The 14271-nt window shown below is 43.3% G+C and overlaps 1 protein-coding gene across 1 annotated transcript in view; it reads left to right on the top strand.

The window, feature by feature from the left end:
• The first annotated feature begins 347 nt into the window (after positions 1-347).
• RAD51B (RAD51 paralog B) overlaps positions 348-14271 on the top strand; it is a 545357-nt gene continuing 531433 nt past the window's right edge. Inside the window, exons 1-2 of the mRNA XM_015413281.1 lie at positions 348-434; positions 2611-2725. Of these exons, the coding sequence (XP_015268767.1) occupies positions 2642-2725 (84 nt within the window). The 5' untranslated portion in view covers positions 348-434; positions 2611-2641. The remainder of the gene's footprint in view (positions 435-2610; positions 2726-14271) is intronic.

Raw genomic sequence — 14271 nt, 5'->3', positions numbered from 1 at the left:
CCATTCAGATCCGACTTTTACCCAGACCCTGTTAAAAACAGTACTATAGAACTACAACCGCCAATATTCCTGGTACGTCCCCCCCCCCAGTAAATTATTGGATGAAATGTCAGACTCAGCGACCAATCATAGCTCTGGAAGTTCTTTTGCGGATGTTCCCGCCTCCTCCACAGAAGTGGGAGTCTTTGAAAAGTTTCCAGGTTAGGATGTGGCGTTGTTGTTGTTGCCGGGAGAGTGGGTCCCGTTCTCCCCCAGGCTTCCCTGCTCAGTAATGGCGGGTGCGGGGTCCTCTCGTCCCCTTTTTGTTCTGTCCTCTGAGGCAGCTGAGAGTCGCGGGAGACTGGGGTGTGGGCTACTGCTTTTCGATTGTTGTTTTTGGTAAAGAATGGCGTTGGTCGGAAGCAGGTCGGGCGGGGAGAGGTCTCTGGCCCGTTGTAAGTGGATGCTGTGCTGTTGTGTGCGGCTCGAGTGGAAAAAAACCCCGCCACATTATGGCGTTAGGAAGTTGCCAGCTATTTAAAACACGCTGGGAGCCGGAGCACGGCTGCTTGCTTCTTGTGATCTGTGGCTGCCTCCGCTTCTCAGCGCAGTACCCCATCCAGTCCAATAAGAAGGGAGACTGCCAATCCAATAAGAAGCGTCTCCAGCCCATGGCATTTTTGTTTTGCGCCTACGTCTTTGTGCCAAACAACAAGGAAGGTAGGGTTGCCAGTTCCAGGATTGGGAAATACCTGGAGATTTGAGGGGTGGAGCCTGAGGATGGCAGAATTTGGGAAGGGGTGTACGATGCCATGAAGTCCACCTTCCAAAGCAACCATTTTCTCCAGGTGAACTGGTCTCTGTTGTCTGGAGATTGGTTGTAAGAATGGAAGATCTCCAGTTACCACCTGGAGGATGGCAACCCAAAGGAAAGCCTGTGTGCCAAAATCATGGGCATTTTAAAATGTATTTTTTTTCTCTTCCCCCCCCCCCCCCCCCCTAATTCTTGATGTTGTCGGTTGGCCCTCTCCATTGTGGCAATATGCATCTCTTGCTCCCCCTCTGAAAGAAAGCAGGGGAAAAGCTGGTTGCCTTGTAGCAAAAAAGTGTCTTACATCCACTCTAGGGTGAACTGGTTTCTTTTTTGACTGGATTTTGATGCTCACTGACCTCTTTGTAGCACACCTCCCTTCTGTTTAAGCAGGCCTGATGGATGTACTGAGGAACTTGAGCTCTGATTTATAGAAAGCTTATGCTAAAGTAATTTTTTAGTTTTTTAGGTGCTGCAGGACTCCTGTGTGATTTGCCCATTTGTTGTGTGAGGAATGCATCTGAACTAAAGCACCTGAGTAGAATTAGGGTTTTTCCTGGTTACCTGTTCTGAAAAAAACCCCCAAAACAATAAATTCAATTGCCATGTGCTTCAGTTCTGCCAAGAACATGGCAGAAGTGAGCTGCTGTTTTCACTCTAGAACACGTGTAGGATAGTGGGGTGGAAAAAGAAATGAAGGGTGAATCGTAAGCACATGTAGCTCTGGATAAGGGCAAAATGATATTGAGACATACAGGTTTATTATTTTACATGTTCACTTTTTATTTCATTGTTGTTTTTCAATTCATATCCCATCTGTTGGCATAACTGAACCTTCAGTTTGGCTTCCTTGCACATCATGAAACATTAAGGCCAGTTTAAGATTCAGTGACTTAAAATGAGCTAACATCAGAAGTATTATACAACTGTAAGCATGTGTGTACAGAGGGCTTTTCCCAGATCAGTTGAGCTGTACATTTGGCATTAAAAGAAATGATTTTTAGACAGCCTTGGCATCTCTCTTAGAAAGCAGGGCTTTGGAGGGGGGCATTAAGTGTGTATACAGCCCAATTTATTTTTAGATTAGGGTATATTTCAGAAAATAAAAATTGTCGATCTTTGGATCTTCCAAGTGAATGAGTTTAGGATGGTGATCTTGGGTGAGTTCAATGCTTAACAAACTGAATTAAAATCCTTAGGACTTCTGCATATGTGCGTTGCAAAGAATCACAGTTTTTTCTCCAAGGGACATCAGTGTGTCCTTTCAGAGTTATCCCAGGCTTTTGCTTGTCTGCAAATACGACTGGCTTCATTCACCAGTGTGACACTATGAGGCACAAGGAACCCTTCCTGAGAGCAGTCTGGGACAATACTGATCATAACTTGGTTTCAAAGGGTAGAGATCAACAAGAGTTTTATGGTACAAACATTACTTTGTGTCTGATGAAGGGAACTTTGACTCTCAAAAGCTTATACCTGAAACTCTTGTTGGTTTCTAAGGTGCTACTAGGGTCAGATCTAACTAGTCATAACTTGCTGCCTCAGAATGAAGGTGACTTCATTTAAGTATAGTGTCACCATCATACATACAAGCCAAGGCAAAGTGGTGCCTTCCTGCCTCATGTTCTGGAAGGCAGGCTGAATAAGGGCAGTCTGCCATTTGTACCTGAATTGGGGAGGGTACTGCGGAGAGTCCTGGTCCAGACTAATCACTGCAAGGAAAAGTCTTGAATTATGCAACTTGTCTTAAAGGAGAATGTGTTTTTTCCCCCTGTCTGTTTGTAGATACTTTAGATAATTTAATTTTTGTTGTGTTCTAGGACTGAGGTTCTGTTCTTTGAAAGTAAGAAGATGGCAGGTAAAAAACTGAGAAGAGCAGGGTTACCACAAGACCTTTGTGAGCGGCTGAGTCGGCATCAGATCACCACCTGTCAGGTGAGGCTAATAAGGACGTACTGGCTGTGGTCACATATACTAATCCACTTTCAATCCACTTTCAGTGCACTTTCCATCTGTATTTTACTGTGTGAACTGGCAAAATCCAGTTGGAAAGTGCATTGAAAGTGGATTATTTAGTGTGTGTGACCGCAGCCAAAGATTTGTAATGACATTTTAAGGGGCACATGGTATCATAAAGATCAATGGTGTCTGAAAGACCGTAAGAAGAGCCCTGCTGGATCAGACAAGTTGTCCATCTAGTCCAGCATCCTGTCTCACATGGTGACCAATTTATAGACCTGTGCTCCATGAATCTGTCTAATCCCCTTTTAAAGCCATCTATGCTTGTAACCATCACTATATCCTCTAGCAGGAAATTCTGCATTTTATTCACTCATTGATTAAAGAAATACTTGCTTTTGTCCATCATGAACCTATTGATTATCAACTTAATTGGTTCCGGCTGCTTTACGGATTTTCCATACCACCATTCTCCCTCAGTTACTTTATGGGATTCCTGTATGGTTCCAATGCTTCAACCGAAATGTCGAAAAAATCAAAACGTCTTTTCTACGTCACATTTTAGGCATCCCCACCTGTTCACCTCAATTTCTGGGCCTTCCCCTTCCCCAAAACTGTATGCTTCAGTATTTTTCAAATTTAATAAATCCTTGTCAACGCCGAGCCTTTATGTTGGCCAGGTTCAATATATTCCCCTCATTCATGGTTTCTGGCAGGTACAAGGGTATCCCTTATGAACAGGGATTGTGCAGGTGCGGCAAAGAACCTGATTCTATACGACATATTCTATTTGATTGCCTGTTGCTCACTCCCCACCGATGTCGCCTGATTAAACCACTTCTCCCAGCCCCCAATCTTATGTTAAATAAACGGATAGAACCTTTGTTAGCCGACAAATGCTCCTCAGTCACCGAATGGGTGACAGAGTTCCTGGCCCTACCAGCAAAAGAGATAGAAACCAAAAGTGGTAAAAGTGCTAGATAGGGGAAGATTACGTGCCTACTCTTCTTAGTTAAGATCCAACTGTACTTTGTTTCTACTACACTGCTTGTTTTGGAGAATTTCTGTAGACTGTTTTTCATTTCCCCCTCAAATCTCACCCAGGTGTTTTGTTGTATCTTACCTTGTTATGCCAATAAAGGTTGTTTGTTTGTAACTTAATTGGATGCCCCTGAGTTCTAGCATTTTTGGAAATGGAGAAAAAGTTCTCTCTGTCCACTCTCTCCAACTTGTGCATAATTTTATAAACCTCTATGATGTTCCCCACTTAATCGTCTCTTTCCTAAACTGAAAAGTCTCAAACTCTTCAGCCTTTCCTGATAGGAAAGATGCTCCAGCCCCTAATCATTTTTTTTAATGTTTATTAAGGTCAAGTATAACTTGTAACATGTACAATAACTGCAAAACAGTATACAAAAGTCCTGAGAGTCCAAAATTACAAACCAGCCAGTTAATCACCCACAAGGTTTTCAACATACATCAACAGTTATAACATACTAACATAATAAGTTGCCCTCTTCTGTATTTTTTCCTGCTCTGCAGTTAAGGTTGGTCATCTGGTCCAGTAGAGGGCGCAAAGCTACAGCAGTTAGTCTGGGAAAGTCTGTGGTTACATTTAGTTAACAGAAATGTTATTATACAGTTAGTATTAGAATTGTTCCTAAATAATTGTCTTGTTCTCCCCCCTGTAATGAGGGCACTGTGGTTGGGGATGGTCTGGCAAGTTTTTCTTGTAGAGACATTGGTTTTACCTGTCATTTTTATCTATGAAGTGGTTTTGGGAAGGTGAGCCCTCTGCCGTTGGCCTTTTTCCTTTCTTCCCCTTAGTTTGTATATGAATTTGGGATGGTGAGCCCACTGCTCTGTCACGTTTATTTCTTTTTTGTCTTTTAAATTTTTTAAATTTTCTAACCTACAAAACTACAGGGTCAGGGTAATGGAAGAACCTAAAATAAGAGTAACAAGGATCCATAATACAGACATATAAAGTTATCGATACGTCTCTGTTATCGTAGTAGAACATGAAGATTACTAATGCAAAAATGTAAAGCAAGCAATCACAATTTCTTTAACTAAAGTGTGAATATCATAAAATTGAAGTTATGCATTAAAATAAGCAACAGGCTATCAGAGTTAAACAATTTGCAATTTCCTTTCCTCTTATCAAAGTCCAAAATAATGTTTAAGGTTCTGCTTGAGGATTAGAGAGTTTTGCCAGACTCTTCGAGATGGTATCACAGCCTTCCTCCTCCTCCTCCTCCTCCTCCTCTTTCCCCTTCCCCCTTCTTCTTCTTCCTTCTTCTTCTTTGTTCTCCTCCACTTTCTCAGGTCCATCTTCCGCTTTCTGTTGTTGCTTCAGGAACATCCGCTTTATTTCTTTCTCATTGAAATTGCTTTGTGTTCCTTTTGCAACATATCCAGCTTTACATTAAGGTTGGTCATCTGGTCCAGTAGAGGGCGCAAACCTACAGCAGCCAGTCTGGGAAAGTCTGTGGTTACTTCTGGTCTGATGACCCGTGATGCTGTGCTGGCAGTTCGTATTATAAGTTTCGCTTTCTCGTTTATTTCTTCATCGGCCACAATTTATATGATTGTAGGAGATGTGCAACACCACCTGGTTTGTTTGGAGGTGAAGAAAGGATTTACATTTGGTTTCTCTTGTGTCTTATCTGTTCCTTCCTGACAAAATAATAATGAATTGCCCTTTAAGTTGGTAGTTGAGTTGGTGGGCAATAGCTTGTCTTTTCATTAAAGACCTTGATCATGTTGCCAAATATATCAAGATTATTAAGGATGTCATTTAGGGGGAACTTCCGGCGGACGCTGATTAGAATGCTCGCGTTGTTTCAAACTAAAAGAATTTAAAACGCCACCATAAATAATAATAAAACTCCTAATCTTGAAGGCTGAGATGGGACGACCCAAGAGTCAAAAGAAAATACGCAGACCTCCAGCCGAGGAAGAAACAGAATTATCTAATGAAGACTCCCCCACACTGCTTGACTCAGAAGGAGAGGAGGCTCGGGCCAGTAAAAGGAAACACGAAGGCTCAGTCTCAAAAAAACACATGCAAGAATTTTTTACAGAACTGAAACAAGAAATAAAAGAAGAAATCAAGAGTCTTATCACTCCAATGACTACAAAAATAGACAACTTAACAAAGAGCATGGAAGAAATTAAAGCAGTTGCAGACTCAGCTGCAGCAGAAGTGAAAAATAACAAACATCTTGGAGCTACGTGATTATGAAGCCTGGTCCAAAAGTAAGTTAATGTTACTAGAACTCAGAGTGCGTGAGTGGAAAATTAAAATTCATGGGAATTTCCACCAAACTTTGAACTGAACACCAACCTGACTACAGCTTTAAATTCATGGCTGAGTGGTGAGCTGAAACTTTCGGTTACAGTGGTTACAACAGCATACAGACTAAACACTAGTTAGTAGAGCCGGGTCACCAGCCTTAATCCCGGATGTTATTGCAGAGATTGTGGACGTTCAAACAAAGAAATTAATTTTAGAAACTGCTCGTAGCCAAAAAGGTTTGAAACTAGATGATGTTATCACCCAAATATCCCCAGATCCCCTGTATGAAATCTTGACGGCTCAAAGAAATATGCGTCCAGTGGTACAGAGACTAATAGAGCTAAAAATACCGTATTGGTGGTTACCTCTGGGTCATCTCAGAGTTACCCAAGGGGGAAGGACTTGGACAGCCCATGATGTTCCTTTGGGAGAGGAAATGATTACAGCTATTACGCAGGCTGCCGGTGGCTCATAGGACTAGATCTGATAAGGATGTGAAATAGGCACTGCTGGAATAAAAACTTTTACTTAAATTTAAGTTGGGATTTTGCACAACGCGGGTAAGACTGTGTGGGGAAGATCCCCAGCCCGCCAATGGCGAGTCTCTTTTCGAGACTCCTTTGGGAAAACAAAGATTCCGGAGTGGGCAGCACGTCCCGAAGATAAACACTAGGTGTTCAAAGTGTAAAGAAATAAATTGGCAAGTAATTAATAGAAATTGAAAAAATTAATTTGGGGTTAAGGGGGTAAGGAAAACAAAAGATTATGAATTGTATAATGATATATTTTCAGAAGGTAGAATTAAGTTTGTGGGAACGTTCCCAAGTGGATTATAAAGATAGGACAATAGATATATTAGAAATCAGTACAACTTGGGCATATTGTAGGCTATCCTTGACAGATTAGTTTAAATGTTATTCCTTCCTTTGTTATGAAGTTTTGTATAAACTTGTATTATGGGAATTAAAAGCAAAATAAAATATTAAAAAAGGATGTCATTTAGTTTTTGAAAAATGACTATTAGTGTTTCTCCTGTTAGTAAGCAATGTTCCCCGATTAATTTCATTACGGAGTCTTTTTGTAATTGTAGATACATTTCAAGTTCTTTTGCCCCCAATAATAGAAGTGCTTTATGGGAAGTTGGTACCCGGATAAATGATGTTTCTGTAATTCCTGCCGTGCTAGAATATTTATCGTTATCAATCCCGTTCAAGGGGAGAAGCGCAGAATCTGGCTGCAATAGTGACTCCTCCTCCACTCTCAACATATTGGGTGCGTTGGGGATAAGTAAAAAGAAGATTTATCTGTTGTTTCTCTGGCTAGTTTGGAGAGCCACAGTGCAATGCTTGTAGTTTGCTTACCTTTCTGGTGGAAGTAATTGCTACCAAAAAGGCAGTTTTATATAAAGCAAAAGACAAGTTAGCACTGGTCATGGGTTCAAAGGGTTTATGCATCAATTCTGAAAGGACTAGGGACAAACTCCATCAAGGAACCAGGGGTACAATGGATGGAAACATATTCAATAAACCTTTAAGAAATTTCTTGGACTCCGGAATGGAGAAAACTGACTTTCCATTAACTGGGACATGAAACACAGAGATGGTGGCTAGGTGAACCTCTATAGATGAGGTCACCAGACCCCCTTCTTGCAGATTGATTTGGTCACTGAATAGTCTCGACCTTCAAATAGGAGATCCTCTATTTTGGCTCTCGTATTGAGCGGAAGGGCTGAGGAGCTTAACCATGAATATCTCTGTATGACAATGTCAGAGGCCATTGACCTGCTATTATAATCTGCTCCATGCCTTGTAGCATTGAGCTGCTGTTTCCCTAACTTTTGTCCTTCTGCAGTGAGGACCTTAGCCACACTCTGCTTATCAACAGGCAGCTCCTCCAGAAACTGTGACATCTTTTCCCATAATAACATTTGGTAGCTGTCCATGATCTCTGTAAAATTAGCCACCCACAGTGCCATAGCTCTGGAGGAGTAGATGTTCCTTCCCAGCAGGTTGAGTCTTCTGCCCTCTTTATCAAGGGGGGATGAATGGCTTCCAGCTCTTCCCTTGGCTGGTAAGACCTCTGAGGCTATGGAGTTTGCTTGAGGGTGGCAAAACAGGTAGTCACAGCCTTCTCTGATCCTTTAGAGGTTTTCCAGCTTCTATGACGGTGCTGGTGATGAGGCCAGTTTAGCCCAGATGGCTAAAGCTATGTCCTGTATCCCTTGCAACAGTGGGAGTGCCACAGGGCCTGAGTTGGGGCTGTATAAAACTTCATTATAGGGTCAGATAGTTGCAGCTCTAAAGCATTAAACTCTAGACCCAGGGCTTTTGCCATTCAGATCAAGTGCTCCAAATACATCTTAAGGTCCTCTGCTGGAGAGGGAGCCAACAGGTCAGCAACTGTATTGTCAGGAGATGGCATTGAAGTGCTTTCTGAGCATGCTTCTGAAATTTGGTAGAGTGCATCCTTGGAATCAGAACTGTGATAGGGGGAACTCACGTTAGAGTGATATTGGTCCTGGTGGTCCCATCTGGATCTCATGGAAGATTTTACAGGTTGCCATGGATATGGAGCCTATGGGGTGCCCATTGTGCCCACTGCAGTGGCATCATGAATGGAAATGGGTCCCATGAATTTTGCTGAGATGGCTACTGATCTGGTTGCCCTTTGTCTTGTGAGGTGATATGGGAGGAACCTCAAAGACCTTGTCTTCCGAGGAATCTGGGAGCCTTGATACCATTCTTGATGGCAAGGGCATCTTTGGATGCAAAATGAGTTGACATCGAGTCCCATTGTTGAATTGTGGTGCTGGGGGGAGGATTTTGATTTGAAGATTGTTGGTGTCGATGCTTGGCTTCAAGGAGAGACCGATTGTCAGGGTCGGGGCAGGGAGGATTGATGACCTCAAGCGGGTGAGCTATGATTCTGTGGGGACCTTGAATGGGGCTGACACAACAATGATCGTGCTGGACTGCAATGTGAATGTTTGGCTCCCTTTTTAGTCTTTTTTGAGGCAGTTTTGACGCCAATCTTGGGGTGGAGACTTGAGTTTGCAGCTTTGATAATGGGGGCGTTGGTGCTGAAGTCATTGAATGGGCCCTCACACCTTTCTCTGTTTGGGCTCGTTTTTCCCTCTGAGGATCTGTGGTGCCCAGAGCTTTTTCTCAAAGCACAGCTTTAAGTCTTGCCACTCTCTCCTCACGTGCTTTAGGAGTAAGGCATCTACAAGCTGGGCACGTGGCTGTATTGTGGCCTACTCTCAGACATAGGAGACATGAAGAACGATCATCATTTTGGGCCATTTTCGCTCTGCACTCCCCACACTTCATCAATAGAGCCATCCTCCGATTTGCAGATGAAACTCTTCACTGTTTGGTGTAGTGGTTAAGTGTGCAGACTCTAATCTGGGAGAACCGGGTTTGATTCCCCACTCCTCCACTTGCAGCTGCTGGATGACCTTGGGCAAGCCATAGTTCTGACAAGAGCTGTCCTCGAAAGAGCAGTTCTGGAAAGAGCTTTCTCAGCCGCACCTACCTCACAGGGTGTCTGTTGTGGGGAGGGGAAGAGAAAGGAGTTTGTAAACCACTCTGAGACTCTGAGTGAAGGGCGGGGTATAAATCCAATCTCCTCCTCCTCTGTTCTCCATGGAAAAACCTCATTTTATTCCTGAGGGTCCCATGAAGCAGCAGCTTAGAAGCACGTCCTCTCCTCACAGTGGCAAGAAGAAAACGGAGGGAAGGAGTGCTCGCTGTGCCTCTGTCATGTGACCCTTTGGGTGGGAAAAGGGACCTCTATAGACAGAGGGGAGGGGGAGCACTCCAGAGCCAAGTAACTTCTTCAGAAAAGCTTGGAAGCTCTTCTCTGCGGCTGGCTTGCAATCATGCAGTCCCATATGTACCTGCACAGAAGCTGCAATGATGAATAACAGTTTCACATTTGAGTTCTATAAGAATCCTGTGGAATATTGGCATCAGGACCCAGAGACTCACTGGTTTTTAATTTCCTTGAAACAAAAAACAGGGGACAATTGGTGAGGTGAGGGGATTAATTTTAATTCACTCTGAGACCATCTATGTGTTTCGTATATTAGGTGATCTGAAATAAATACATGAATAAATAAAAACCTTAAAAGCATTAATTAAAAAGTATATTTTTAAAAGACAAAAAGAACTGATCATGTGAAGAACTAGGAATTTCAGAAGTCAAGCATCAAAACAGTATTGGGCTCAGGAAATTTGTTCACAAATACAATACAGAGATAGTTTGTACGTTTAGACATAATGAAGAACAACAAGCAGTTATAAAATATGTAAGTATATTCCAATTGCCCTGAAGCAGGACACATCTCGAAACCTTAGTTCGATCAGGAGTGCGTTATAGTTAAGAACCAACTAATATCTCAGTTCAGCCATTATAGGTGGAACACTACGCCAAGATATTAAAAAACCTTCACCTGTTCTATCTCATGTCCATCAGTCTGCCATCTGTGTTTAATATGTCTCTTAGTAAAAACTAGGGTTTTAGTCTTGAACATTTATTATTGTTCCTCCTTGAAGTATACTATGAGAGCCCAGAGTGCTCTTCTGTCTTGAAGTGGGACAGGATGACTCTATCATCTGTATATATGTGAAACTCTTCACTGTTCTTCATGGAAAAAGAGTGGAGCCACAAAAGCACAATGCTTCCTGCTTCCAGCCCAGCCAGCTTCTTCAAAAGCATACCATGATTGATGGTATTGGGAACCACTGAGAGGCCCAGGAGAATCAACAGAGATGCACTCCCCGTCACTCTCCTGGTGAAGGTCATCAGTCAGGACGACCAAGGCTGGTTCCATCCCAAAGCCAGGTCTGAATCCAGATTGGAATGGATCTAGATAATATATCTCTTCCAAGACTGTCTGAAGCTATGTAGTCACCCTCCGCTCAAGCACCAAGTCCCAGAATTCAATGTTTGCCACCAGGTGGTAGCTTTTTAGGTCATTTGAGTCCAGGGGTGCCTTATTCTGGAGGGCTCTCACAATCACTTCTTTTAAAGCAGTTGGATGTGTGTCCTCCTTCAGAGAGGCATTTATTACCTTATGGCCTCAGTCAACCATTCTAGTTTGTCATGGTACTGTTAGCTGTGAAGGGCAAGGGGCAAGACTGGATGTGATGGACTGCACGCTTTGAAGCAATTTGTCCATTTCATCAGGCCTTACCACCTGAAAGTCGTCCATACAACTAGGACCAGGCTCTGCTTGAATTGCATTCTGAGACTGAGATTAAAAAGTATGTGAAGATTTGTGAGTTCAGCAATGCTGTGTTTGGCTGTAGCTAAAACAACTGGGCAGATTAATTTCTATCTTTTACTTGCAACAGCCTGAACAAATGTATGATAACTAATCCCTGGTAAAATTATGTTGGTTAATCTGAGTTGTACAAGCAGTACATTTTGTTACCTTGTGTAGTCAGCATATGCTAGATGTGTCCTTTTAATTACAGCCTTGTTAACCAGTATTGCCTCAGTTCACTCTGGGGAAGGTAAGAACAAAATAATAAATGTTTCTGCCAACATCTCTCAATCCTATCCTAGGAAGGCTTCCACACTCCTATCATTTTGTAGACTGTAGAATTGTTCAAGAGGACAGTTTTATAAAGGGAAGTTTGAGACCCTGACATTGTAAAAACAAGGTACTATATTTACATATTATTCCCTTTTATTGGAAATTAACAGTGATTTAACTCTTACTTATGTTAAAAAATGGAGGAAGTCAATTGGTCGTGATTTAGGCAGAAGAGTATGGTCACGAGTTTACCCATGGTTCCTCTTTTCTGTATCTACCTTATTTAAGGAAAACATTTACAAAATGGTTCACCAGTGGCAGCTTTCTCATGTTTGAAGTGCCAGGATTTATAGAAATACTGATGATAAATACTGATTTTGCAAATGCCAGGATGCCACTTTTTTGCATATGTGGTGGTACAGTATTCAAGCAGAGTCCTTTTGGGATATGATAATTAATTTCTGAGGTGATCTTGAGGAAATCAGTAAAGCTGAATGCTGGTTCTCAATTATATTGTATGTCTCCCAAAGTAATATCAGATAATAGCACTGTACTTGTTAACTGCAGCACCTTTCATATTTGCTAGTGTGAAAACCAAAGAACAGATCATCGGTTGACTGTTTAAATAAAGTAAAAGAAATGTTTAAATTGTTAAAACTAACTTTATTGAAAAAGTCACAGGATATTGTAAACACTACAATACAGTGGGATAACATGATTTAAAGAATTGAAAATATTTTATATAATAACTAGGAATAATGTCTGTTGTGGAAATAAATACAACGAGCTCTAGAAAGAGGCTCTGGGAGAGTGCCAGGGCCTTGGGCACTCAGTGTCAATTTGCTGTGGCGACCTCAAACCCCACCCTCTCCAGGCTCCACCTCTGAAATCCCCAGGAGTTTCCCAACCTGGAGTTGGCAACCCCATCCCCTTCCCAGCTAACCATCAACCTACCGTTATTTGCCCCTCTGACTGCAGCTGACCTGCTCTCCCTCCTGGAGATCACTTGTAATTCTGAGTGATCTCCACCCCTCACCTGGAGATTGGCAACAATGGTTCCCCAGGAGGGAATGGCTGATTGGGAGGGTGGAGTCTATGGCACTGTACCTGTCTGAGGTCCCACCGCTCCTCAAACCTCACCCTCTTCAGGCTCCACCCCTCAAATCTCCAGGAATTCCCAACCTGGAGTTGGCAACCCTATCTCCCTCCCAGCCAATCATCAACCTGCCATTATCTGCCCCTCTGATTTCAGCTTTCCATCTCCTTCCCCCTCCCTCTTGGAGATCAGTTGTAATTCTGAGTGATCACCCCTCACCTGGAGATTAGCAACAGTGGTTCCCTAGGAGAAAATTGCTGGTTGGGAAGGTGGAGCCCATGGCATTGTACCTGTCTGAGGTGCCACCTCTCCTCAAACCTCACCCTCTCTAGGTTCCATCCCTTAAATCTCCAGGAATTTCCCACCTGGAGTGGCAACCCTATCTCCTTCCCAGCCAAGCACCAATCTACCTTTATTTCCCCCTCACTCTTCAGCTTTCCTCCCCCCCCTGGATGTGCAGTCTCTACCGTGCTCTGAAGCCCTGACTGCCACGTCACATTGGCTATGGGGGGGGGCATCTCAGCAGGGTATAAGGACACAGAGTCCACTATTTTCTCCAGGGGAACTGATCTCTGGCTTCTGGAGAGCAGTTGTAATTCTGAGTGATCTCCAGCTCTCACCTGGAGATTGGCAACAATGGTTTCCCAGGAGGAAAAGTAGTCTTTCTCTTCAATGGGGACAAAAGCAGCTTACATCATTCTCCTCTCCCCCTTTTGACTTGCACAACAACCCTGTGAGGTAGGTTAGGCTGAAAGTCTGTGACTGGTCGAAAATCACCCAACCAGCTTCTACAGCAAGAACCTGGATCTAGCAGACCCTGCTCTTAAGCACTGACTGTAATGCCTAGGGTAGCCAACCTCCAGGTGGAGCCTGAAGATCACCAGGTATCACAACTGAACTCCAGACAACAGATCCCCCCCCCCCGGAGAAAATAACTGCTTTGGGAGGTGGGCTTTATAGCATTCTGTTCAGCTGAGACCTCTCCCCTCCCGAAACCCTGGCTTCCATAGACTCTACCAGAAAATCTCCAGGAATCTCCCTACCTGGAGCTGGCAACCGTAGCCAGGACTGGCTGCAATGAGTTCCTCACAAAGGCCTGCGAAGGGTTTCCTTCCTTTGTCTGAACCAAGCTTGGTTGCCTACTGTGACGAAACGGGCTCCAATTTACAACTCAGCTGTTCGCCTCCCACCCTCGTCCCATGGGCGTATCTTACTCCTTAAGTTCACTGCCACCACTCACTGAATTGTCACTGCCTTTTTAGAGGGACAGTGAGACCCCTCTGGCCAAATCTTCCTATTTGGAGATGGAATCCCCAATCTTTGGGGGATCCCTAGAAAGGTGGCAACCCAAGAGTCTGGCCTTTCCTTGCTTCCCTGGGCTACCCCCTCCCTTTGGTATTGTGCAGAGCAGGGGAGAGTATGTGGTCAGAGCACAACACAGATTAGCCCAAATAAAAGAATTCATTTAACTATTTACACAATTATGGAGCACACACACACTAAATGAATCAGGCAGAACTGTAGGAGTAAGCGCACACTATGAACCAACAGGGCATAAATGAACGGGTTAAACACAATCCTCT

The sequence above is a fragment of the Gekko japonicus genome, unplaced genomic scaffold (genome assembly GCF_001447785.1).
Source record: "Gekko japonicus isolate JY-2015 unplaced genomic scaffold, Gekko_japonicus_V1.1 scaffold32, whole genome shotgun sequence".
Lineage (NCBI taxonomy): Eukaryota > Metazoa > Chordata > Lepidosauria > Squamata > Gekkonidae > Gekko > Gekko japonicus.
Note: the sequence above shows the minus strand (reverse complement) of the source record. Positions and strands in the feature narration are given on the sequence as shown.